Consider the following 27,804-nt stretch of genomic DNA (forward strand, 5'->3'; position numbering starts at 1 on the left):
TTTGGACGAGGGCTGCCCTCCACCCTTAGGATGCCTGTTGAACAACCATCAAGGGCGGAGACCCAGCATCCCAGCATTCCCCAGGCATTCGCCTTTCTCTGTGCCTTCTAGGTCAGTTCCTAGGGAGGTACAGTGGCCTCCTAGGGTCAGAGGAGTTCTCGTCCTGCCCAGGAAGAAGCTGGACATAGGGACTTGGGCTGAGAGGGCCTGCAGGGAGAGATGTAACCAACCTAGTACCTGCTACATGGATCCAAGGGTAGGACAAGCCTGACTCTCTTTTTTTCTTTTATCTTTTTATTATTTATTTATTTATTTGGGTTTTGTTTTTGTTTTTGTTTTTGTTTTTTTTTGTTTTTTTTTTTTTGAGACAGGGTTTCTCTGTGTGGCCTTGACTGTCCTGGAACTTGCTCTGTAGACCAACCTCTGCCTCCCCAGTACCGGAACTAAAGATGTGTGGTACCACCACACCTGACCAGACCTGACTCTTATTTTCCCATGTGACTCGTTAGCCATGAAGACCCAGGGTCCTCATATTCCAGGGAGAGTTAATTTTAGTCTAGGGGCCAGTGCCCAGCACAGGGTCCCCTGGTCCTCAGGGTTCCTCCCAACCTCTGTGGGTGCTCCCCAGTCATGTGGGAGTTGGGCCAGCTAAAAAGGGGTTCACGCAGGCTCACTTTCTTGCAAAGTTTCTCCGGGCCACCCCGTGAACTGACAGCCTCACACTTCTGACATCAGTGTTGTTTTCTCACGTTGTTGTACCAGAATAGGCAAAAGCAGCCAGTGACTTCTTAGATTGTCAATTTCCGCTGCCTCTCGTCTTTGGAAGATGAGCTCCTAAGAGGGCGGGCAGACTCTGCAGATGTTACTTCACCCCATCACAGCACAAAACACACGATCCATTGATTTTCACTGAGTGGCTAAACCTGCGTGTGCGCCGTCGGGCTGGTGGGAGCTGTTTGCCGGGAGGTGGAAGGCCACGTGGAGAGGGAGGGACTGAGTCCTTAGGGATTGGGTCTGCACTGGCTTTCCTAGAGCTAAGGCCCTTGGATGTCAAAGAGGAGCCAGGGAAGGAGGGGGTCTGTCACTCAGAGAGGCCAGGCAAAGCGTGGGTCCAGAGGTGGCAGAGTTCTCTGCTTCTCGGAGTTTCACACCCTCTCAGCCTTTGTGGCGTTTCCTTTTCACAGTGAGGATTCCAGGAGAGAGAACCTCCCAACAAACAGAATTATTCAAAGGTTTGGTTCTTAGGAATATATATGTATGTACTGTCTATATGGGCTTTAAAAAAAATCATTTGCTCAATACCAAATTGGCTTTTAAGTAAGTGTTATTGTGCTGGAAGCTGGGCATGGTGGCTCACGCCTTTAATCCCAGCACTTGGGAGGCAGAGGCAGGCAGACCACTGTGAGTTTGAGGCCAGCCTGGTCTACAAAGCGAGTCCAGGTCAGCCAAAGCTACACAGAGAAACCCTGTCTCGAAAAACAAAACAAAACAAAACAAAAAAGTTATTACGCTGGCCCAGCTCTCGTTCAAGTCACAGTAAAACTAAGCATGTTAAGGGGGAAACGTCCTAACTCCAGCTGCCCAGACAGACGAAGTTAGCTTAGCCATGCCACACACCAAGTACACCAATTGAAGGGACAAAAAGGGGACAGTAAGCCAATGTGACCACCTAGGAAAACAAGTAGAGATGGCTAATGGGACTAGATCTTTGGAGGAAGTAACATAAGCTTTTTTTTTTTTTTTTTTTTGTATCTAGACAAGGTTTCTCTATGTAGCCTTGGCTGTCCTAGACTCACTTTGTAGACGAGGCTGGCCTCGAACTCACAGCAATCCACCTGCCTCTGCCTCCCAAGTGCCGGGATTAAAAGCGTGTGCCCCCACGCCCAGCCAACATGAGCTTTTACATTTAAATTTTTAAGTCTTTTTTTTTTTTTTAAAGAAAAGGTATATATAATTATATGCTTCTGGTTAAGAGAGTATCTATTTGATCCTCATCTGGATTCTGGTTCTACAAGATGGTCCCTATTGCTTGAGGTAATAAATCAATTTTAAGAAATGACAACTCCTGGGCTGGAGAGATGGCTCAGAGGTTAAGGGCACTGCCTGCTCTTCCAAAGGTCCTGAGTTCAATTCCCAGCAACTATATGATGACTCATAACCATCTATAATGAGATCAGCAGGCACACATACAGGCAGAACTGTGTATACATAATAAATACATAAATAAATATTTTTTTAATTAAAGAAAAAAAGAAATGACTACTCCACTTCAGGTACAATCTTATCATAATTATTAATTCACCCTGATATGCTAAAACCCCCTATCCCAGGGATGTTTATTCTGTGCTTTTAGTTATATTTTGTATGTATAAATATTTCAAGGATTTTTAAGGATAAAAAACAAAACAGGTTTTCAAGACCAGTATCTTAGCCAAGCTTATGTAAGATATAACTCTAAATATTATTCTTTTAAAACAGTCTCATTAAACAAACAAACAAACAAACAAACCTGGTAGCCTTGGAACTCACTCTGTAGACCAGGCTGGCCTCAAACTAAGAGATCCACCTGCCTCCCGAGTGCTAGGAATAAAGGCGTGGGCCACCACACCTGGCTAAGTTATTAATTTTTTAATATTTCATTTTAAAATATTTTTATTATTTATATACATGCACATGTGTATGCATATGTATGAGGAGGGCAGAGGGCTGTCAGATCCCCTGGAGCTGGAGTTACAGGCAGTTGTGAGCCGCCTGATGTGAGTGCTGGAAGCCGAACTCACGTCCTATGGGAAAACAATATGTTCTCTTTAACTACTGATCCATCCCTCCAGCCCTAAATATTTTTTTAATTATATGTACTGCCGTTTGTGGGTTTGTGCATGGGAGTGGAGGGATCCCTAAGTGAGTGAAGTCCTGAGTGACTGACTGTGTACTGTTGACATGAACACAGCTATGACAAGGACCCAAGGCATCAACCCATGGGGATTTGGCAAAGCCATTCACCATATGGGCCAGACTCTGAAAACAAAGCCTCCCTCGTCTGGTCTAAGCATGAGTGTTATGGACAGTTGACTGTTGTGTGCAGAAATGAGCACCTGCTGCTTCCTCCTGGATGTTTACAACCCCGGTGTGCTCACTACAGACACCTCCTGCTAGCTAGCTGGTCCCCGCTGCGCTGTACACAATAGACACACTGAGGTTCCAGGGAATAGTCGGTGCTGCCCAACCATGACCCCAGCTCTCCTGTAATTGCCTTTGTCCTTCCTTCACTTCCTTCCTGCCCTAGTTAGGGTTCCAGGAGTCAAGCTGAGCAGGTCACAGCATGTGAATGCAGCACCCAGAGTCCAGGGATTTACAAATGGTTATGAGACACCCAATATGGGTTCTGGGAACCGAATTCAGGTCTCTGCAAGAATAGTTCAGGCTCTTAACCATTAGACAATCTTTTTTTTTTTTTAAGATTTATTTATTATGTATACAGTATGCATCAGATCACATTATAGATGGTTGTGAGCCACCATGTGGATGCTGGGATTTGAACTCAGGACCTCTTGGAAGAGCAGTCAGTGCTCTTAACTGCTGAGCCATCTCTCCAGCCCCTAGACAATCTCTTTTGCTCCGGATTAACTTTTTTATGATCCAAATCATTAGCCCTGAGATAAAGTGCTCGTTTTCTGTTTACAACAGTGGGGCTTTTTAAAAATTCACATTCATAACTATAATTTTGCTACTGTTCTGCATTTTAATATAAATCTTTTTGGAGATAGAGGGTTGGTAACTATAATTTTGCTACTGTTATGCATTTTAATATAAATCTTTTTGGAGATAGAGGGTTGGCAAGGGGGTGGTAACCCACAGGTTGAGAAGTACTGGATTAAAGGTTTGTGCCAATACCTGCGGCTTCTTTGTGGATTCTTTTTTTTTTTTTTTTTTTTTTTTGTTTTTGAGACTGGGTTTCTCTGTGTAGCCTTGGCTGCCCTGGACTCGCTTTGTAGACCAGGCTGGCCTCGAACTCACAGCAATCCGCCTGCCTCTGCCTCCCAAGTGCTGGGATTAAAGGCGTGCTTTGTGTATTCTTGTTTGTTTTTGACACAGGGTTTCTCTGTGTAGCCTCAGCTGTCCTGGACTTGCCTTGTAGACCAGGCTGGCCTGCAACTCACAACGATCCACTGCCTCTGCTTCCCGGAATGCTGGGATTAAAGGCTTGTGCCACCATGCCCGGCTCTTTGTGGCTTCTTGTTTTCCAGTGTGTAGGTACAGTGAGCGCTCAACTCCAGGTCTCAGCAGACAGAAGTGTGTGGAATGAATTAATGCCATGGACAGACAGACAGCACCATGGTAGAGGCTCTGAGGAAGATTCAGGCCCATGTGATGGCGGCAGTGGGCAGTGCCCTTTATAATGAGCAGTCCACTGCACAGACCACAGGCTAGCTCTGAATCCCTTGTGGAAGGCAAGTGTGTGTGTGTGTGTGTGTGTGTGTGTGTGTGTGTGTGTGTGTGTGTGTGTACCTTATATTACTAGGGAGGGAGGGAAGGGATCTTGCTAATGAATAAGTTAAAGGTAGACAGTAAAGGAGAGGTGTGTTTAGTTAAGGTGTGCCCATTATAAAGATGGGGAAGGCACCACTAAGCCCTGCAATCTTCCTTTGGGAGAGAATCAGAGCACCTGTCATTCTCCTGGAATCCAGGCACCTGAGGGACCTTTTATTTTTTATTTTTCTGGTTTTTCGAGATAGGGTTTCTCTGTGTTTCCTTAGCTGTCCTGGACTCACTTTGTAGGCCAGGTTGGCTCCAAGTCACAGAGATCCACCTGTTGCTTCTTCCTCCCTAGTGCTGAGATTAAAGGCATGCGCCACTATGCCCAGCCCTGAGGGATCTTTTAGCCGGTCACAGGTTTGCAGACAGGCACCCCTTCAGGGCAACTGTGACACTGGAGGGGGAAAGAGACTCCTTCCGGTAGACAAGTCCTGATTAACCAACCCCTCACCCAAAGCTTAACACTGATGACAGATCTGTTGCAGCCCTTGGCCAATGGCCTTCCTGTGTGAAAGCACCTGCGACTCTTGACAACCATCTGCAATGGGACATGGGCTGGAGACAGCTCCATGCTGCCTCCTGTAGTGTGCCAAGGAGATATGTTAGGAGGCCGTCACTCAGGAGCTGCCAGGACTCCTGACTCTGCTGCAAAGAAGAATTTCAAGGCAAGACAGTGAATCTCAAGTTACATCTCAAAGGCTTGCTAAGAAACCTCCTCTCCACAGCTACTGATTCTTTTTGGCAAATGAGATTACAGTGACTTCAGAGGTACTGTGCATAGGATTAGAAAACGATAAAACAGTGGTGGCGCACGCCTTTAATCCCAGCACTCGGGAGGCAGAGGCAAGTGGATCTCTGTGAGTTCGAGGCCAGCCTGGTCTACAAAGTGAGTCCAGGACAGCCAAGGCTACACACAGAAACCCTGTCTCAAAAAAAAGAAAAGAAAAAGAAAGCAATAAAAAAATCATAAGTCAGCCGGGCGGTGGTGGCGCAGGCCTTTAATCCCAGCACTCAGGAGGCAGAGGCAGGCAGATCGCTGTGAGTTCGAGGCCAGCCTGGTCTACAAAAGGAGTCCAGGACAGCCAAGGTTACACAGAGAAACCCTGTCTCGAAAAACCAAAAAAAAAAAAAAAAATCATAAGACACAGGTCAATACACTGCACAAGAAAGTTTGGATGTTTCTTGTGAAATTCCTACAAAACTGCGGGTTTACATGTGGGAGAGAACAAAGGCCACATGTGTGATTCGCTGCTATTTCAGCATTCTTGTATGAAACATCTCTATAAAAGAAATATTTTATCTGCGTAGGCTCTCTTCACAGCAACTATTCAGTCAGACTCCCGGGTTCTTTTCTGGGGGTGATGAAGGCCTTTAATCCCAAATAGAAGCAGGCAGGTGTCTGAGTTTGAGGTCAGCCTGGTCTACAAAGTGAGTTCCAGGACAGCCAGCTTCTTTCTTTATGCACGAAGAAACGAGAGAGAGAGAGAGAGAGAGAGAGAGAGAGAGAGAGAGAGAGAGAGAGGGGGGGGGGAGGGAGGGAGGGGGGAGAGGGAGGGAGGAGAGAAGGAGAGAGGAGAGGAGAGGGGAGAGAGAGTGCAAAAGATGGATGGAAGAAAGGAAGGGATGGAAAGGAGGAAGAGAAAAGGGAGAGGAGGAGGAGGAAGAAGAAAGCTTTGCAAAAAGGCCGCCTAGGGAGGGTGGAGAAGCTACAGGAACCAGTCGCTGCTTCTGTGAATCCTGGCTATAGGACTGACAGAAGCCTCAGTCTACTGGCAAAACAGGGCTAACATGGTCCCTGCAAGCCTGGCCCTGGCCCAGCTCACAGCCTCTTCCGGAGTCATCCTGGATCAATACAGCTTCCAATTAGAATTCTGGTTATTTTAATGGTGGTTTTAAATCGCTGTTTATTGTGTTGAGGATTGATAGATTGGAATTGCTTTTTTCTAAAGTTCTACCCTGTCTTCGGTTAAACATTGCTTTGTAAGGCTGGGGAACGTATTGTTTGGAAAGGAGCCCCGGTCCCATATCCAGCAAACAGCCCCTTCTCCACCCCACCCCACCCCACCCCCCCGACTCCCACCAGCTTATTGTTTTTGCGATTGGCGCCAAGAAGAGCTGTGGAAGGGCAAGACACTAAGACCGTGGAGCATAGAAGGCGGTGGGGACGTGAGTCACACAGGTAGAGAAGCCGACCCAAGTATTGGGCCTAGGAGATAGCAGAGAGGTGGGAGCTGCGGGTGGAGCCGCGCATGGACACAGCACCTGGAGGCCACAGGGCCACATACAGGACATGAGACCTGCCTTTGGGGAGAGAGAAATAGTGGCGCAGCGAGGCTGGAAGCCACTACGATGTGGGAGAGGAAAGGTAAGTGCCTGTATCCAGGTGAAGCAACCTTAAGGAAAGGCAGGCTAAGATGCTCTGGATGAGACTGGGTTGGACCACCTGCCTCCCAGTGAAAACCATAGTTACCTTGGACCGGTACATCCTGGCTCAAAGCAGAAGGGCACCCTGGGGGACCAGCCAGGAGCTGGCACAAACATGTCCCTGGCCCCACCCCCTCCCAATTGGAGGTCTGGTTTCTACCGTGTCCCTTTCCCCAGGGCCAACTGGAGCAGGTTCACAGTTCCCCTGGGGCGACGCAGGTGGGGGCCAGCGGCAGCTGCAGGGCGGTCCCCGCGACCTGAGACTCATCCCGGGTGCACCGAGGAGGCGGCTGTGGCAGGGGAGCAGACCGGGCTTGGCTCCGCAGCCCTTCTGGGCCAGAGGAAGGGGTCACATCTGCTATGGGGGGGGGGGGGACGGGGACGGGAGAGGGAGGAAGGTAACAACCTAAGGGCGTAGGGCCAGGTGAAGGTGGGAGATGAGCCTGTTTTCTGCCTCAGGTTCCCGGACCGGAGCCACTGATAACCCCCGACCGACCCCCGACCCCCTCAACCCCCCACCCCGCATGAACGTAGCTTTTTTTCACTAGGAAGGCCTTCCTATTGCACACTGCCCACTTAGGCACCCAGCTCTCTTGTTCACTGTTTACTCTACTTCAGGGTCTTGATGGGTGACCACCACCCCAACCTATGTGACCCCATGGAGCGCTGCGGACCTCTGAGCTTGGGCTTCCTGGCTGCTCAAATCTCTGGTCTCCATCCCTGAAGTAGTTAGGTCTCTCATATCTGCAGATGTGGAGGCCACTAAAATCTACCCCCAGCAAGCTCCCTTGCTTTTCCCACATAATTCACCATGGCTGAATAAACAAAACGACCACTTCCTCACTGGCGGGCCCTTGCATATGTATGGGAAACATAACTGCATTCCCTCAGGTCTGTTTTGAGACCACCTATCCTGTTCTGCTGATCTCCCTGCCTGTCACTTTTCCATCACCACACACTATCATGAACAATTGTGAGGCCTGCACCTTTTTTTTTTTTTTTTTTTTAACAGAAGGGCCTCACTATGAATCTCTGGCTGGCCTGAAACTAAGCATTCAAATTAGGGGATTATGAGGCCGTTCTTATACAAACCACCACAGTTTTAGTTCAAGTTCTGTTCCTCCCATGTACATTTTAGAATGAGCTTATCTGTGTCTACACTAAAGATCCTGCTAGAGGCAGGCATGGAGGTGTACACATAGCACTTGGCAAGTGGAAAAAGGAAAACAGGATTATGAGTTCAAGGCCAGCCTCACCTTTATGTCAAGGTCTAGTCTAGCCTGAGATACATGAGACCTGTATCAAAATAAAACAAGTCCTTCTAGACGTGTTATCAAGATGATTTAGTGCGTAAAGATGTAGAGGAATTTTAACCCAGAGCATGGCTGTTCTGGTAAGAGATCACATCCAACGACCTTCCAGGTCTGTGTGATCCAGCTGGAATACAAACATGCCTTTAATCCAGGAGACAGAGGCAAGCAGATCTGAGTTCAAAGCCAGCCTGGTATAGAGCAAGTTTCAGGTAAAGAAAAGCTTAGATCCAGGCATGTGGGAAAAGCCTTTAATCCCAAGTGAAGGTAAAATTAGTTTGTGGAAGGAAGCACCCATGTTTGAAAGTGATGTCTACAGCCAAGGTTAACACAGAGAGATTGTGTTTTGGGGTGGGGGGGGAGAAAGTGATGTCTAATTGAGTGGCAGAAAAAGTTATTTGACAGAATAGGATAAGCCCAACTCTCACAAGGAGAGAAAAGGGAAACTACTTAAGAGAGCAATGAGCAACGTACAGAAAGAGAGGAGGCCGTTTTACCAGGAGAGTTTTACAGAGAGAGGTTAAATGAGAGAATAAGCTAGACCCTGAAGCCCCAATGCCTGTGAAGCTTCTAAAGACAGGGAATGTGCAGGAGAGTGAGGAGGAGCCAGGAGCTTAGAGCAGATCGCTGGAGTCAGTTTGAGGCCAAGCGGAGCAATTAAGGGGCCGAGAGAGAAGCCAGATTGATGAAGTCAGCTGGGAAAGGAGTTTGAGCCAGAACAGCTGAGTTGAACCAATCAGCCCAGAGCTCAGAACAAGGAAAGGTGAGTTCATTAAGCAGTAAGTCTCAGAGGCTGAAAACATTCTAGGCCTAGGTTAGGCAGGCCTAGGCTAGGGTAGCAGAAGGAGACAGTAAACGTTCAAGACAACAATTACCTCAGGAGAATAAAAACTCATTTTACGTATGGTGCTCAACATGGTTGGTAAACAGACAACAACAACAACAACAACAAAAACAAAACCACCAATGTGATTGAAGAAGAAAGCCCACGAATGTTGCAGAAGCAGAGGATATCTGACAGGAAGCCACAGAGGAGAAAGTCCCCTGGGATCATCTCCAGAGGAGTTCAGCTGGATGCCCAGAGATACTCGGGAGACCTCTGAGCAGCAGGAGCCTCAAACCCAGAACAAGAAATGATGCAGGGACCTCTGAGACAGCAAATCACAGTAAGTTGCCCCAAAAGACAATTGCACTCTATTTTTCTTCTCAAAAAAGGTTGAAAAAAATGGCTAAGCAACAATAAAAATATGCTCTGATAATACGAAAGCTTAAGACAAGAGACAAAAGACCTAAGAGAACAGAAAATGCTTAATTGTGGACCTCCGGTACCTAGTGAAGTTGAGGATGGAGACAGACAGCCGATAACAAGTAGGAAAGCCTAGCTTGCTGGAACAGAGACCCGCTCACTGGCATGGAGCTGGGCATGGGACAAGAGCGCCTAAATGTCTAGTATGTGTGTGGGTTCATAAAGGCCTAATGGTACCTTGATAAATAGAAATGCGGCATAAGATTAGCAGAAAGACACTGGATCCTTCATTAGACTGGCAGACTAGAAAGCCTTGATGCCAAAATGGATTGTTGTTGAAGGACAGATGATCAGGACTGCGATTGTGGGGGATCATCGCATCAATGGTTAAGTGGATCTTCCTAAGGATAATCGGACTGTTAAAATGTGGGATTACCGGGCATGGTGGCGCAGGCCTTTAATCCCAGCACTCGAGAGGCAGAGGCAGGCAGATCGAGATCGCTGTGAGTTCAAGGCCAGCCTGGTCTACAAAGTGACTCCAGGCCAGCTAAGACTACACAGAAACCCTCTCTCGAAAAACACACACACAAAAAAAAGATTGTGGGATTGATAATTGTTTCTACTGTGAAAGTTAAATATATGGTGTTTTGTTGTTGTTGTTGTTGTTGTTTTGTTTTGTTTTAAGCTTAAACAGAAAGGGAGGATTTGTAGAGGAATTTTAATTCAGAACTTGCATGTTCTGGCAAGAGATCTCATCCAAAGACCATCTAGGTCTGTGTGAGACAGGCAAGCAGATCTGAGTTCAAAGGTTTAGGCCCAGGTGTGGTGGTAGGTGGCTTTAATCCCAAACAATGACAATAGTTCATAGAAGGAAGCACCCACATTTAAAGTGATGTCTAAGCCGGGCTCGGTGGTGCATGCCTGTAATCCTAGCACTCAGGAGGCTGATCTCTGTGAGTTCGAGGCCACCCTCTACAAAGTGAGCCAGGACAACCAAGGCTAGACAGAGAAACCCTGTCTTGAAAAACCAAAGGAAAGCCGGGCGTGGTGGCATACACCTTTAATCCCAGGAGGCGGAGGCAGGCAGATCACTGTGAGTTCGAGGCCAGCCTGGTCTACAAAGCAAGTCTAGGACAGCCAAGGCTACACAGAGAAACCTTGTCTCAAAAAAAAAAGAAAGAAAAGAAAAGAAAGAAAGAAAAGAAAAACCAAAGGGGAAAAAAAGAGAGAGAAAGTGATGTCTATTGAATGGCAGAAAAAATGATTCGACAGAATAGGATATGCCCTCAAGAGAAGACAAAGAGGAAAAGGAAGCTACTTAAGCCCCCGCCCCCCCACCCGAGAGATGGGGGGCAGGGAGTGGCAGCATTATATAGATTAGTTTCTGTGGATCTGTCTTTCAGTTAGCTGGTCATTTATTTCTTCTTTTGTGCCCGTTTGGCTACCAAATCTGTTAAGTAAGGTTCCTTTTCTTTTTAGTTACTGGATTCTTATTTTTATATATATATTTATTTATTTGCATATAGTGCTCTATTCGCATGTATATCTTCATGACATAAGAGGGCATCAGGGGGCTGGAGAGATGGCTCAGAGGTTAAGAGCACTGTCTGTTCTTCCAAACGTCCTGAGTTCAATTCCCAGCAACCACATGGTGGCTCACACTCATCCACAATGAGATCTGGTGCTCTCTTCTGGGGGGCAGGAGTACATGTAGGCAAAATACTGTATATGAAATAAATAAATCTTTAAGAAAAAAAAAAAGAGGGCATCAGATCCTATTACAGATGGTTGTGAGCTATCATGTGGTTGCTGGGAATTGAACTCAGGACCTTTGGAAGAGCAACCAGTGCTCTTAACTCCTGAGCCCCGTTACTGGATTTTTCACTTCTAAAATAAAACATTCTTTCATTCAGTTCCCTTGAGTGGTTCTCTCTAGGAGCATCTCAAAATGGAGCAATGAACAGCCACCTCTTATTTTTGGCTCATTTTTTTTTTAATACCTCCTCTCAGAATTTGTTCACTGATGTTTTTCAGCTGGTTAATAACCAATCTCCCCTACATGGTGGTTCAGATTCTAAGGGGATAAACACTACCTGTTCTCTCACAAGTCTTTTTCTCATCCCCCACTTGTGATCTGACATGTTTATCTCTTCTTCAGTGTCACACTTTCAGGGTATCTCTGTGTAGCCTTGGCTGTCCTGGACTTGCTTTGTAGACCAAGCTAGTCTGCCTCTGCCTCCCAAGTGCTGGGATTAAAGGTGGCGTGTGCCACCACACCTGGGTAAGGGTGGCGCACTTAAACACTTAAAGCCAAGCGGCTAGCCTGGGGATGTAGCTGAGTTAGTAGAGTGTGTTTGCCTCGCATGCAGGAAGCTCTGTGTTTGTTCCCAGCACCGCCTAGAAGCAGATATAGGTGCACTCCTGCTTTCCCAGTACTAGAGAGGTAGAGGATCAGAGTTCAAGGTCATCTTCAGGTATCAAGTTGGAGGCCAGCTTGGGCTACATAAGATAAAGTGCTGTTTATAAATAAACAGATGAACAACAAACAAGGGCCGTATAGCATTCCTGGGAGATGTTAAAGCTCTAACGCGATGGAGAAACACTCCAGGTACATAAACTTGAAAGACTCAAAACGCGGACAGGCTCCTCTTGTTGCAGAAAGTAGTAACCCAATCATAAAATTTATACGACAGTGTAAAAGGTGGATCCGGTACATCAAAAACAATTTCAATGAAAGAAACAAGTTGCAGGACAGACACTCTAATTTCAAAACTCACTATAAAGCTACAGTAATAAAAGACTATGCAGGCATTGAGGCCCAACACACCGATCCATGAAGCATCTACAAATGGTCCACTGATTTCTGACAAAGATGCCAGGGAGATCTCAGACTGGGCTACAGAGGGAGTTCCTGGACAGTCTGGACTGTACAGAGAAACCCTGTCTCAGAAAACAAACAACAAAAGCAAGGAAAAAAAGAAATAAATACACCCCCCCCCTTTTTTTTCTTTTTCTTTTCTTTTCTTTTTTCTTTTTTTCCCAGACAGGGTTTCCCTGTGTCACCCTGGCTGCTCTGGACTCACTTTGTAGACCAAGATGGCCTCAAACTCACATCGATCTGCCTGCCTCTGCCTCCTAAATGCTGGGATTAAAGGCGTGTGCCACCACTCCGCGATGACGTAAATATCTTTAAGCACAAAAGAAGATGGTGATCTCACTGGCGTTTGGGCATGAGGACTACCCAAATTGGTACTCAGGCTATCACTCCAGCCCACCAGGCTGGTCCATCAAAAGGAGTACAGCAGAAAGGGCTGTCACGGCCAGGCGATGGCTGTTCATGACAGCCAAAGCACAGAAACACCTTCAGTGTGCATCAGCTGATGAAGAGGCAATCAAAGGAGAGGATTGTTTATCCCTTCCTGGGGACATCACTGAGTGAAAGAACTGGTACCACAATCCTGGCAAGCCTCAAAACAACGGCCTGTGAGAGCAGCCAGACCCTGAACTCAACACATTGTGAGACTCCATTCAAAGGAAATGTCTAGAAAAGGCAAATCTATAAAGCAAACAAGTGGGCTGGTGGTTGCCTAGTGGGAGGGGCGGGGGAGAAAGAGCACCGTGGGAAGAGGAAGTGACATCCTCTGGGCCTGGGAGCACGTTGAGGGGATGGAAATATTCTAAAACTGGATGATGGTGATGGCTGCACAGCTAGAAAAATTACTAAAAATCATAGAATTGTGGGCGGATTTCTGAAACTGCTTAAAGCTGGTGGATTTTTATAGAATGTAAATCACACCCTAACGAAGTTGTTTTAAAAATATCATTTGCAGATCTTATTAGGTTTCTATTTCATTCTCTGAACTGTTTAAAGTGACTCAGAGTATGAGTTTAGAAAGAATTTGCTTTTTAAAAAAAAAGAAAGAAAGAAAAGAAAAGAGAGCCGGGCACGGTGGTGCACGCCTGGAATCCCAACACTCAGGGAGACAGAGGCTGATGGAGCTCTGTGAGTTCAAGGCCAGCCTGGTCTACAAAGAGTCCAGGACAGCCAAGGCTGCACAGAGAAACTATGTCTCAAAAGATAAAAAATTAAAAAAAAAAAAGGGTAAAAGAAAAGAAAAAGAAAGAAAGAAAAGTCAGCTAGCTGAAGGAAACTGAGCCTGTTCTGCCCTGGGTGGAGCAGAAATTAGTTATCCTCCTATACATCCTGAGCAGGCCTTAGCAGCCCTGTGACCACTGCAGCCATGTCCATCCTGTGGTTGGGCAAAGGCCACAGCTCTCTTCGCCTTCCCAATCACGACCTGCCTCAGGCCCCCAAGATTAAGCCTGGAACTCTCTCCAACTTGACTCTCCTTGAAGCTGCCTTTTCCGCGGACCTAGAGCGCCACAAGGAAAAACCAAAGCGCCTACAGAAACAGAGGGACAGGGTCGCCTGAGAAGCTGGCAGAAGACGGGTGCTGAGGTCCCTGGTGCTTAGCAGAAAGGACAAGGAGGGTGCAGATTTGCAAACTAAGGTGGAGTTTCTGCCTCCCTACAGCTTTCGGCCAGCAGGGGGCGCCGCGGCCAGCAACTCTGTGCTCTGGGTACCCGCTGTCTTGAGACTTGAGGTGGCCCCCGTGGGAACCAGGGTGAGCAATGATGCAAAGTGACCTGATGTCCTGACCACTTCCTAGTTGAGCCCTCTACTTTGCCTCAGGCTGAGTCCCTCCACTCAGTGTTCCCAGGGCTTCAGGCGTGAGACCGTGGCACTGGGGCCTGGATGAAAGAGGATCACCTCTGCCCATCATCTGGGGGCACTGTCTCTTATGCCTGGCCAGCCTTGGGTTATAGCGACCTGCAGACCCTGAAGGCAAAAGTTTTCATCTCATTTTTATCCATGAGGGCATCAGGTGCAAGAAAGACTGATGATGCAGACCAGAACAGCCAGCGCCAACAGCCGGAAGCTGTGCTGGCTATTGCTATTGCGGAGACAACCAACTAGGCCTAGGCTCCCTGTGCCCTGTACACGAGCTAGGACCTGTGGGTCCCTCATACCACGCCCACAGGTGTCCTGGTGCGACCTGGACAAAGGGTCACTTTTGTCGGTCCTCCCCTTCCGGGCCCATTCCTTCTTCAGGCCTCACAGCAGGGCACAGGGTGCCCACAGCTGATCCAGCCAGCAGCGTCAGGTACCCGCCAGGAGAGGAGGCTGGGTCAGCTGACCACGCAGTGGGGACAGAATGTCCCAAAGGCTGGAGGATGGTGGAAGGGGGAGCAAGGGGAAGACCAGCAGACCAGAGCTGGGATCCCCAGTCCCACCCAGGCCTAGAGGACTGTTGCTCCCTGGATAAGCGGAGTCCTCTGGCGCTAACCGGTCAGCACAGTCCAGGGCCTGCTCCCCTTGGGGGAGGGGCCTCACGTGTATGAGTGTCAGGGGGCAGGATCTTTCCCAGTCTGTGCAGCCTGCTGCCCCATTGGGTCAGACTGACCTTCTAACTCCCACAGCTTCTGAACTGCACCTCTTCCCTCCTAGTCTGGGAGTACTGTGACCACTCAGTCCCCTCCCTCGTTGTCTGTCCCTGTCCCTGAGTCTGGCCTATCCTTTCCACCTGCCTATTTTCCTATTTTCCTTCTTTGAGGGGCCAGCCTGGCGCCCACCCCAGCCCTGCCTCTCAGGTTGTCCTCAGTAATCAGTGTCTGTCTGTCTCTCTGTCTGTCGGTCTCTCTCTCTCTCTCTCTCTCTCTCTCTCTCTCTCTCTCTCTCTCTCTCTGTTTCTCCCTGTCTCTCTCTGATACACACACACCACTACCACCACTAGCACCCTCCTTGTGGAATACTCCCTAAATCTCCCTTACCCTGGATTTTCTGGAGGTAGGGGTACCAATGTCCAGGTAGAGATGAAGACCCGCATGCAGGACCCTGGGATGTTCTTCAAGCCAGCACCCCATGGGAAGATGAGATGGCTCAGTGGATAAAAGAACTTGCTGCTGAGTGTAATGTCCTGAGTTGGAGCCCAGGATCATTATGGTATTAGGAGAGAACCAACTGCTATAAGTTGTCCTCTGACTTCTGTATGTACACACACACACACACACACACACACACACACACACACAGAGAGAGAGAGAGAGAGAGAGAGAGAGAGAGAGAGAGAGACAGAGACAGAGACAGAGACAGAGACAGAGACAGAGAGACAGAGACAGAGAGACAGAGACAGAGACAGAGACAGAGAGAGGTAATAAAAGTTTTAAAAGTCAAACCTTCGCTACAGTTATCAGTGCCCAAATCCATCTCAGGGATGCACACTCATATGGCCTTACTGTCTATAAGGTCAGGAGTCCCTTCAAGCAACCTGGCTAGGAGGACCCGGTGCACAGGCTCTCCTGTAATAGCAGCCCTTCTGTGCCTGCCTCTCTTCCTCCTGGCTCCAGATTGCTCCTCTCTGGCCATCTTCTTCTCACCAGCTCTCTGTCTAGTCCCCAAGGAACTCACAGGAGACTCCTCAGCAGGCTGCTTTAAGTGCGGGAGGGTGAGTCATTGCGGTAGCAGTGTCATGTGGGGGGGTGGGAGTAGGAAGAACACTCTAGTATGGACAGCAGGCTTTGCCTAGGTCAATCCTGCACAGACGCCCACACACACCAGCCCATGCAGAGCATCATGCTGGGGCACAGTATACTGAGACGTTCATAGAACTGTACATACAAACATATAGACACAGAGACATTTGCCCTCAATGGGCACCAACATGTGCACACACAAACACTCAGATATGCATGCACTTGGCAGTTCACACACCCGCTGACACACTCATACTTAAATGCACACACTGCACATATTATGTGAGTGAACACTTACAGAGCGCAGCTCCGTGCATCCCTTTTGTGGGCTTGTAGATGCGGCTGGCTTTTTCACAGGAGGCTTCTTCAGAGCAAAGCCAACACTGCGACCCAGGCACTTTCAGGTCCAGGTTTTGTGCTTAAGGAAGGCACTGGCAGGCGTCCTGATTTGTGTGGTCCCTTGAGCTGTCTGCTCTGCCCCTATCAGATCTCTCAGCAGCAGGACCCATCAGGAGAAGGCATCCTTGGGGCCTGCTCAGCCTTTTCGTCTGAGGTTAGCCTCCCTGTCCTGGGACCCTTTCCTCAGCTACCTTGAGTAGAACAGGCTAGTCCACTGGAGCACCAGACCAACCAGGAAAAGGGTCCTAAGGTGCATGTGCTGGATGGAGTGGGACTTTATAGCCCTCTAGTACCTGCCTTTCCCTTCTCCCTCCTTAAGACCTGAGTTACTTTTGGAGGTTTGTGAGTGTGGTGTGGTGTTGGCGGGGGGCAGTGAGCTTAGTAGACCAGGCTGGCCTTGAACTCACAGCAAACTCACAGTCCTGCATCTGCCTCCCAAGTGCTAGGATTCCAGGCATGTACCACCACATAGGCCTGGTCTGTTGTGCCCACTGGTCTGCTCTTGTATCTTTTTAGATCTCAGCAGAGCTGCCCTATATCTTCCAGGCTCCTGTCTGTCACCTCTGAGAGGATGGCAATTATTTGTCTCAGTTACTGTTTTTTGTTTTGCTTTTTTTTTTTTTCTTGTTTTGGTGGGGCCAAGTACTATGAGGGCTACCTTTTCGCTCCCAAGTGAAAAGGGGGAATGTATGGAGAGCAGACATGGAATGCAGGGAAGTGGATGGCAAGTGATGGTTAGTAGGTAGAACCCTCCAGGGTGCTCTGCAAAAACCTGACCAGCAGTTTGTGTGGACTGAGCACTACAGGACTGAGCACACACCTCCAAGCCCTGATTCTCTACATCGCCCACCACAGGATAAGGAAAAGGCCCTAGTGACGAAGACCTGGGCCACATCCAAGGCCCAGGACCCTGTGGGTGTCCTCGTTGATTTTAACTGTCAACTAGACAGAGCCTAGATGCATCTGAGGAAAGTATCACCTGAGGGATCAGCCAATTCAGACTGGCCTGCGGGTATGTCTGTGAGGAATGGCCTTGATTGGTGGTTGCTGTGGGAGGGCTCAGCCCACCGTAGGCGGCACCATCCCCTAGGCTAGGCAGATGTACCTGGGCTGTGTAATAAGAAAGCTAGCTGACCTCCAGTCTCTTGAATAAGCTAGAGAACTAGGCAGCAAGCAATGGTCCTCTGTGGGTTCTGCTTTGAGTTCCTCCTGCAGCTCCTGCCCTGACTGCCCTCGATGGACGGTGACCTGGAAACGTAAAACATAGAAGTTGCTTTCGATTAGAATGTTTACCATAGCAAAAAGGGAGGAAACTAGGACACTGGGTTCAAAGAAATCCCTACCAGGCCTGGCCTGGTCTCTAGATCCAGCACACCTGCCACTCGGAAAACCTGGAACACATTGGCAAGGCAGCCCAAAGCCCACAGTGAGTATACAGACAGCTGTTCTGCCTTCCTTCTGCTGGCTGCTTGATTACTAGGATGTCTACGGGGCCGGGGGTCGGGGAGAGCACAGGCCACAGTGATTGAAGGGGACTCAGAGAAGCAGTAGCTCCTCTCAGGCAAACTGTAACGGATGGATCTGTTTTCTCTAGGACACCAGCCACACGCCCATCTTCGAATCAGAGCCTCAAAGTGAAGGCAAGCTTTCAGAGCCGCCTCAGTGGCGACCACAGGGCCTTGGGGAAGAGTCTGTTGTAGCCTCCGTCAAAGGCTGGGCCAAGGGTGTCCCTGTCTCGTCACTTCCCATCCCTGGATACTGTGTTAATGAAGGACCATTTGGTAACTGGGCTGGGCAGGGCTAGTGGCCTCACCATAGCATAGTGGTCAGCAAGGGTCAGAGGCCAGGTCAGAGCTAGTTGGCGTCTCTGAGCCTCTTGCTGAGAAGGAGGCATCCAATCATACTGCCTTCGGGGCATCTTTCATAGTGGATAGGCAGAGGCCCTATGCCCAGGGTCCAGATCTGAGCCTGCTTAGTTGTTATGACCTTAAGTAGTTTTGAAAAAAAAAAAGGGGGCAGGGGAGAGGGCTGGAGAGATGGCTCAGTGGTTAAGAGCACTGCCTGCTCTTCCAAAGGACCTGGGTTCAATTCCCAGAGCCCATATGGCAGCTCACAACTGTCTATAACTCCAAGATCTGATACCTTCACACTAATGCACATAAATTAAAATTATATAAAATATTTCATATATATATAAATCTTCCTGAGCCTCAGTTTCCCCAGCTGGTTCAGGCAGTGCTAGACAGAAGTGGCCCACCTCAGCAGGGGGGGACACCCCCTTTGGTTTATCCAGGAGGAAGCCTGTTCCCTTACCCCAGCTAACATTAGGATCCCACCCACAACCCCAAATAATAAGCCCTTCCTCCATTAAGTTGTGTTTGGTCAGAGCGTTTTAACACAGCATCAGAAAGTAAACTCGAACACTGGGCTGGGCTGGTCTCTAGGTGCTGGGATCGAATGTACCAGCTACTCAGAGACGCTTTCCTGAAGGGCTATGGTCAGGAAGAGGGCAGAAGCCAGTGCTGGAGAAGCAGCCCCCTGCCACAACCTGCCACAGGGCCACAAAAGTGGGTCAGTTGTGTAATCAGAGCTCAGGGTTTCACCAAGGCTGTCTGGCAGTCATGTGGACCCACTCCAACAGAGGTTCCTGTAGAAAGAGCATCGGAGTTGCTGAGAAATCCAGGGCAGAGTTCAGGCATGAGCAAGGCCTCTGGTCTCCTGTCTAACCCCCCTGCTCTGAGCTCAGGAGCTTCATATGCCTGAGTATAGGGATATCAGGGTCTGCTTGATAACTCTCCCTGGACTTGGTCTGGCAACTTCTCTGCTCCTGTGGCTATGTTCAGACTCTGGCTACCCGTAGCTCTTTGTGGAGAGCCTGGTTCTTCTGCCCAGCAAAGCCAGCAACCAACACCCTCTTCCTCAGACTCTCTCCCCCAGGGGTACCAGTGGGGTACCACTGACAGGCCTGGAAATCTTGCCAGATGCTGAGGCCCTGGGGGTCCTCACAGACAGGGACTACAACCTGTGACTGTGGGTCAAATGGGTGAGGGTCTAGATGCTCAATTCTTGCCTGCCCCAGTCTTTGCTGCCTGCTTGCAGGTCCCCAGCCTCTGTCTCAGACAACACTTTTCAGACCAGGTAGGAACTGCCCAGCTGCATCTGGTGTGTCCCTCTAGAAGTCCTTCTCTCTTGTTCAGGGCATTTGCAGGCTGGGGTATGGATGCTCAGGAGGAGCAGGCAGGCTCTCAAGGCCTCCCGGAATCACTTCCCTTTGTCACACAGCTTTGGCACCAAAGCCAGAGCAGGACTTCATTTCTGGAGCTGCCTTGGAGACCATCTGTGTCTCAGCCTCCCTCTACGGGAAGTCATCCTGGCTTTGGGCCTAGCAGATGAGGAGGCAGAGGGGCCAGACCCACAAGGGAACAGGAAGGGCATTCTCAAGGCCAATCTTCACCAGTCAGGGCCACCCAGTGGTCGTGCTGTGACCCGATTGGGACCTACTGATGATCAAACCAACTACCTGACTTTAGCATCATTTGGCTCAGCCTGCAGAACCTGACAGGTCCCAAGATTTTTTGCTAGTTTGTTTGGTTTGGTTTTTTGCTTGTTTTAAAGACAGAGTTTCTTCGTGTGTCATGGCTGTCCTGGAACTCTCTTTGTAGAGCAGGCTGGCCTTGAACTCAGAGATACACCGGCCTCTGCCTCCTGAGTGCTGGGATTAAAATTGTGCGCCACTTCCGCCACCAAAGATGCTAAGGATGTCTTTAAGACAGTTGTGCTAGTTGAGAGTTTTCAGGTATGTAGCTTTAAGGATCTAACCCCATAGAAAATCATTTGAACCACCAGGAAATGCTGAGAAGGACCAGCTTGGGTACCTTGGTGAATTGAGGAGCTCAGAGCCTGGTCATTTTCCTGGGTGGGTGGGGATGGGGTAGGAAGAAAGCCAGGAAGCTGTAGTGTAGGCAGAGGCTTAGGGGACATTTAAGGCAGTCAGTTTGCCCATTCTGCTCCAGCTCCAGAATTATTGCACGGTCAACAGGGCAGCCTCTGGAAGGACTGGGTTCTAGCTCCCAATGACAGACGAGGAGATCACCGTACCAAGTCTTAGACCCCATCGATGAGATGAGCTCTGGCTCACTAGAAGAGGATCCTTTAACTATCAGGGGCCTGAGCTGGCACTGACTCTGCCCTACACAGAGCCTCCTATGCTGTGTAAGAGGATGGCTGGAGAGGGTGGCAGCCTGCCTACTAGTTCCAGATGACCACCTTGTGTGCCCTGCAGATACAAGGGCAATGGAAGCATACATATCATCTTTTGGCCCCAAGCTGCAAAGGGTTTGCCACGCTCTTGGAAGGTTATCCAGGCAAGGTAGGAGGGGCCTACGGGGAAAAGGGTTTGAACACCCACAGCCCCGTGTCCAGAACCTTAAGCCGTTGAATTGAGCTCTGCTTTACTTTCTCCCCAGAGGAAAGCCAGACCTCACTCGGGGTCTCCAAGGTCCAGAAAGCAGGGGCTCAGGTCCATTACAGCATGCACGTCATAAAGATCATGATAAAACCTAAGTGTGGGGATGTGTTGGGGGGACGGGGACGGGACACTAGACAGAGAGCCCAGGGGGTGGGCTGGGCTCTGAGTCTTTCACCAAGTAGTCCATGGCAGCCAGAACTGCAGCAGGCCAGGCTTCCTGAATAGCACGTGTCACCGTTTGGCTCTGTAGTGTCTCCAAAGGCTCTTCTGTTAAAGGCTTTGTCCATAGCCTTTAGGCCATCTGAGTGAGAGGTGGTAGGGCTCCCAGGAGGTGTGGCTTGTGAGGAAGTGAGGTCACCCGGGGCAGGCCCTTGAGGGGATTTTGGGATTTCAGACCCATCCTGTCTCTCTGGCTTCCTGGCTACCACAGAATAAACAGGAGCTACCTACTCCCCCACCTTGCTGCCAGAGACCCAAAAGCAGTAGGACAAATAACTAAGGAACACCAAAACCTCTGGCCCTTCGTACCGGAAGCCAGAACAAGCCTTTCATCCTTTTGTTTATCAGGTATTTTGTCACCCGTGATGGAAAGCTGACTAACATTCCTGGCATTCCAGCTCTGGAATTCCGGGAGTGAGCAAGCCCTGAAGACTTCTCAGAATTTCATTGTGGGTGTGGCCCAGATGCCAGAAAAAGCCCTCAGGCCCTGCACCCTGGGCCCCTCCTGTTGCTGTGTGGCGGTGTCTAGCCTCACAGGTAGGATGAAAAAAGAAAAAAAAAAAAGACTCAGGGTTTATCCGGCCTATAATCCCCTTCTGGGTCCTAGGGGGTTGTGTGGAAGCCCCGCTTGGCCTGTCATCTTTGTGCTGGAAAACCAGTACATCGGCAATCCTATGGACCGATGCTGTCCTGTTTCTCTGAAGCTCCCAACAGGTAAAGGCATGGTGGTGGGGACCAGGGAAACTAGATAAACAGGCAAGGCCCAGCCTGACAGAGCTGAGGCTGGCATGACAGTAGAAGCTAGCCTACTAGTGGGCAGTCAACAACGCTGCAGACCAAGCTGAGGTGATGTGCTAGGGAAATGAATGTTCCTGTGTCCTCTACCTCCACCCCCTTAGTCACCTGTGCTCACAGTTTCAGTATCTTTTGAACTTGTTAGGTCTGTCCCCTGTGCCTGCTCCACCTCCATGGCATTCCTGAATAACCTGCAGGCCTCTAAAGAGAGCCTGGAGACATTTGCTGGTCCTGTTGCCCAGATCAGAGCAGACCCCAGCTCTCCAGACCCTGGTCCAGATTCAGGCACTGGAACTCTGTGGTCGTGGATACAATGCAGCGGGCAGAGAGCACTTCATGATTGCCATCTGCCTCTGCTCCCCATAGCTGAGCTGGAAGACTCCTAGGACAGGCTCTGCCAGTGGTGTTGACAAATGTCAAGGTCGCTGTGCTCTGCTGTGCACACCCACTACATAGAGGCCGCCTGATGACAAGATCTGCTTAGCTCCTGACCTCTGCAGTGGCCATTAGCACTACCCTCCTGGAGCGCTGACACTTCAGTGTGTGAGGACTTCAGGAGACAGGACTTCCAGTGTCCTGCTCAATTCCTCTGAAGGTTTTCCTTCCTCAAAATAATAGCTCAATGCATGGAGGAAAACCTCCCCCACCCTTTGATTCAGGAAGCCATGGTTAGCCAGGTGGGTGGACATTGGACACGGGGATGGATGGGTACCCTTGAGGTAACAGAAGAGGTTGACAGGTGGTGGGATGATGAGCCCAGCATCCTTAAGCAGCAATCAGGGGAGCCAGTATCCCAAGCAGATCTCTGCAGAGCCTGAGATCTGTGGAGATGCCTTCCTTGTTTTTTTTTGAGGTTGAGCTGGGTCCTGAGTCAGTCTAGTGACTTCATTTCTTCTGCTTCACTTTCCAAAACTTCCTGTTTCTAAATCTCCTGGCCCTCTTGGCCAGAGGCTTGTTATGCTGCCTGCTTGAGGCTCAACAGGTGGTAGGGACACAGGGCATCTAGTGGCCTCACAAGACTGGGCACTGTCCACCACTGACCCCCTTTCACACCTACACATGGCTTATGGCTTTCCCTCCCACGTCTGTCAGACCAGGGCTCAACTGCTATTGACCAAACATCAGCACACATCGTGCAGTAAGCCCCACCTTCCTACCTTTTCACATACTGCCTGTTCTGCCTCATTTATACTCCCACCACCTCCCTGGGAAATTTCTTCTTCTCCCTCAGAACACCCACCAGGCCCCTCCCACCCAGGTGACAGACTTCTACCCTGCCTTAGGGCAGAAGCCACCCCCACCAGACTGCTAATGGACCTGCCTTCTCACTCTCGTGGAGGAGATGGTGGTGATGAGGAACACCAGCAAGAAACACCCTCTGGCTAGCCACAAGGCATTGGGATGGCCTCATAAAGGCTCACCTCCACAGGGTGCACGCCTTTAACACCAGCACTTGGGAGGCAGAGGTAGAGCTGATCAACATGAGGAGGCCAGCGCAGTCTACAAAGCTAATTCAGGACTGCCAAGGCTACAGAGAAACCCTGGGGGGCTGGGGGAGGAGCTTATCCCCAACAATCCTGTTCCCCTTCCCAGCAGTCACCCAATTAGCAAGAGGAGCCTCAACAGAAACATGGAAGGCTGCTCAGCCCCCCAAAACCTTTTTAGAGTCCCACCCTCCCTGAGTCTCATTTCAATAAACAGAAGATATCCATTATATACCAAAACATTTAATTGAAATACCTGTATAAAAAATATTATCTCCAGACATCTTACACTTTTGAACTTAAACAACCCCCATCCCTGATGCCTACTCACACCAGGGTCACAGAAACACAGCTGCTAAAATAAATTAAGGGCTTGAGACTCTGTCCCCCACCCCAGCTTTCAGAGCCAGCAAGCAGACTGTACAAGGTCAATAATTTAAAACTCCCCCACCCCCCAGCACAGAGCGCCTGGGGTGGCAGGGTCCCCCTCTCCCCTTAAATTAGCCACTGTACAAGTTCTTCCTCCTACACCCACTCCAGGACTCAGGATGGGGTCTGGACTAGACAGCCACCCTTGTAGTTCCTGTACATCCCAGGGGCCTGGAGGAAGTAACCTCAGCAAATAAATTAAACATTAAATAGCCCCAGCAGGGCAGGGGCGCCCTCCAGGGTGGTCACACCATAAATAAGAGACCCTAGCACTGCTTAAGTTGTGCGCCAGGGAGCCAACGGGCCAGCAGCGGCCCAGCTGTTGCATTGCTTGTGCAGACATGCCCAGATGAACCCCGTGAGACTGGAGAGTGGGAGGTGGGCACCACAGGGCGCTCCATGCCAGACACAGTTGGTCAGGAAGGCTGCCTCCAAGATGGAGCAGCAGGGTTGGGGTCTCTGGTTCAAGTATCCACCCAGGGCAGGCGGGACTTGCTTAGCCCGCAGCCATCTTTGGACAGAAGAGCTCAAGAAAACCCAGGCCCTGTGGAGCAGCGTTCAAAAAGGCACTCAAAGCAAAGGAAACAGGCCCGGTGCCGAGAGCAAAGGTCACCAGGGGTCCGAGGTCACTGCTTTTGCAGGAGACTTCCCAGGCAGAAAATGTTCATTCTGGGAGAGGGCTGGCTAGGCTGAGCCCAGGCCCCCCGGTGTGGAGTCCAGGCTCCTCCTCCTCATAAGCTCTCACTGCTGGAAGTAGTGCTGGCTCCGTCATCAGTGTCCAGAGCACAGAGACGAAGGTCACAGTTCTCTGGAACGTTCCCCTCCGCCCCCAGCATCCAGGGGTGGGCAGCAATTTGGTCCAGTGAGGGCCTCTCTGAGGGCCGCAGGGAGAGACACCACTCAATAAGCTGCTGGCACTCTGCCGAGAGAGGGGAAAGGGTTAGAGTCCTGCTGCACTGCCCTGCTCCCAACAGAGCCCCACGCTGTACAACACACACCTGAGGAGACCCTCCTCCGGAAGAACAGCCTGCCTCGCAAGATCTCCTCATCCTGCTCAAAGGGAATGTCCCCACACACCATGTCGTAGAGCAGTACACCCAGGGACCACACAGTGGCAGAGCGCCCATGATAGCGGTGGTAGCGGATCCACTCTGGGGGGCTGTACACACGGGTACCTGAGGGAAGAACCGGGATTAGGCAATCGTCAGGATCTACAAGGGAGGCTTAGGATCAAACACACTAGGCAACTGGCCCTCATCAGCTCTCAGCCTGCCTCCACCAGGCCTCCGAATCCTGCTTGTCACCACCCTGGAAAAACCCCAACACAGCAGCAGGCGGGGCGTGCAGGAAAGGAGGGACGTGGCGGGCAGGGGAGGAGAAGGCCCACCCCCAACAGGCCCCACTGCAGAAGCATGTCACATGAGCTCCGGCTCGGGTTTCACAACAAACAGATACAACGTAAGCCACAGGGAACAAGGTCTGGCGTTCTAGCTCCTCCCGCCCCGCCTTGCCTGCTCTACTCCGTGTGGCCAGCCAAGGGGAGGAGAGGAGTTTGGGAAGAGGAGGGGCGGAAGAGATGGGAGGAGGGAGGAGTGGGGGAGCCCCGGCTTCCCCGCGCTCCGCAATGCGGGGATTTCTACTGCGGCGCCCCCGCGCTCCGCACGCACGCACGCAAGGGAGGCCCGCGAGCGCCCTCCACGGCAAAGGGAGGGGCCACGGCGCCAAGGCGGCTGGCTGTACCCTGCGTCACGCGCGTACCGCGGGGTCTCCCTGACTGCCACCCACCATCCCCAGACCCTGCGCCCTAACACCGCAGAGGGGTACCCCGGTGTCCCCACTCACCCCCTCCCATCCCCGCAAGCCCAGCGCGGCGCGTGGCCACCCAACAGTCGCCAGAACGCAGCACCCCCCCCCCCCCCGCCCCCTGCTCACCATCAAAGTCAGTGTAGACTGTGTCCTTGAGGATGGCGCCTGAGCCGAAGTCGATGAGTTTCAGCTCACCCGAGCGCAGATCCACCAGCAGGTTCTCGTCCTTGATGTCGCGGTGCACGACCCCACAAACGTAGCAGTGCCGCACAGCGGCAAGCACCTGCGAGAAGAAGCGGCGCGCCAGCGGCTCGTCCAGGGCGCCACGCTCCGTGATGAAGTCGAACAGGTCCTGGGCCGGCTCCGGCCGCTCCAACACCAGCAGGAAGCCGTCGGGCCGCTCGAACCAGTCCAGCAGGCGGATGACGCCGCGCGCGCCGCCCGCCGCGCCCACCTTGCGCAGCAGCACCACCTCCAGGGGCACGGCCACTCCGCCCTGGGGGGGGGACAAGGCGGTCAGCGGACAAAGCCAAGACGGCCCGCGCCGGCCCGCACCCGCACGACCCGCGCCCGCACACTTACGAGACTGCCCCACTCGGTCACCCGCTCCTTCACCACGTGCTTCACGGCCACCTGCGGGGAGGGGAGGGCGACACGCGAGCGGTCAGCCGGGCGGCCGAGCGTGGCGGTCGACCACGCGGGCGCCCCCGGAGCCCCGACTCACCGGGAGTCCATCGGCGATGCGGCTGCCCGCATAGACCGTGCCGAAGCCGCCGCTGCCCAGCACGGCGCCCACCTGGTACACCTTCTCGAAGCTCTCCTTGTCCGCCTTGGCTGTGGAGACACGCAATCCGGTTGGTGATGGCCCAAAGCCCCTCCGGCCGTCGCCCAGGTCCCCTCCCTGGCCGGCACACGTACCTGGCTGCAGGATCTTCGCCGGGAGGTGGTCCACGCCGCCAGGCCCGCAGAGGTGCGCCAGGGACCCGAACTTGGACAGCAGCATCGCGGGTGGCCTCGCGTGCGGTGCCGCCTCTGACCCGTCCGGCACGGATGCGGGAGGGCGGTCTTCCTGACCGCAGGCAGCGCGGCGGATCCCGCGGCCCCGAGGCCGAGCGCTCAGCGGGGCGGCCGCGCGGCGCAGTTGCCCGGTGGCCGCGCGAAAGCGCGTAGACGGCAGCTGGCCGAGCGGCTCACACACCCCGGCCGCCTCGCCCCGGGGTTTTGGACCACGGAGACGCGGATCCCTCCGCGGAGGCGGTGTCGCCTGAGGCCCCGCCCCCTACCGCCCGAGGCTCGCTTTGCGTTGTGGCTGTTGTGATCTCGCTGGGCGATGCTGGGAAAGCCGGACGCTCCCTGTCGGTTCACTGAGGACCCGTGGCGCGCGGAGACGGCAACCCGTCCGGACTAGCTTGCCGTAGTAGAGTCGCGGAGGTGCACGGTGTACCACGGCAACCCACGGCGCGCTCACCCGCCCTGCGCACGCGCACCTCGCGGGCGGGCGGTGGCCCCTACGCCTCTGGCAGCGCAGGCGGGGCCGCATAAGCCAATGAAAACCGAGGTTTTGAAAGGACACGGGGACTAAACCAATGGTGGGGTGGGGCGGGGCCTCCCGAGCCTCGCCCCCCCCCCCCTCAACACACACACACCCAGGCCGCGCAGAAGAAGGTCACTCTCCCGCTCCGCGAGTTACGCGTTTGTTCCCTCGTTCCCTGTAGGCGTTCGTGGCGCGTGGATTGCGAGGAGTCCGCTCCCTCAGAGAGGCGGAAGTCCGGGAGGACAGTCGTGCGGCTCCGAGGCCTTCGCTGACACTCGCCGTGTGTGTGTGTGTGTGTGTGTGTGTGTGTGTGTGTGTGTGTGTGTGTGTGTGTGTGTGTCCCCAGCTGCTCGCGTGCCACGATGCGCACGTGGCTGAGGGAGGGAGAAAGCATTGCCCTCAGACCCTAGCTCCCTAGAGCACACCTTGTGTGTTTGCCCATCGGCTGGGTTCAGTTAGATCTCATGCGCCTACCTAGATCCTCTGCCCTGAGGGCCCATCCCTCCCTTTTGCAGCCACCTGACAAAGTATCCATAAGCTACCCACAGGCAATCAGTGGGCATTCTTTCATTGATGACTGTCATGTCATGTCGATAGTCTGGTCCCGAGCAGCCCAAGTA

General features: G+C 51.6%; 1 protein-coding gene across 1 annotated transcript; it reads right to left on the reverse strand.

Moving 5' to 3' along the window:
* Positions 1-23,642: 23,642 nt before the first annotated feature.
* Positions 23,643-27,166, reverse strand: PIM3 (Pim-3 proto-oncogene, serine/threonine kinase). The gene is made up of 6 exons (XM_084749754.1): positions 26,569-27,166; positions 26,375-26,484; positions 26,233-26,283; positions 25,777-26,146; positions 24,843-25,019; positions 23,643-24,763 (listed from the first exon to the last, which is right to left on the reverse strand). The coding sequence occupies exons 1-6, from the start codon at positions 26,651-26,653 to the stop codon at positions 24,576-24,578; spliced, it is 981 nt and encodes a 326-aa protein (XP_084605880.1). The 5' UTR covers positions 26,654-27,166; the 3' UTR covers positions 23,643-24,575.
* Between the last annotated feature and the right edge of the window lie 638 nt (positions 27,167-27,804).

Source organism: Acomys minous, assembly GCF_964271855.1.
Source record: "Acomys minous genome assembly, chromosome: 12".
Classification (NCBI taxonomy): domain Eukaryota; kingdom Metazoa; phylum Chordata; class Mammalia; order Rodentia; family Muridae; genus Acomys; species Acomys minous.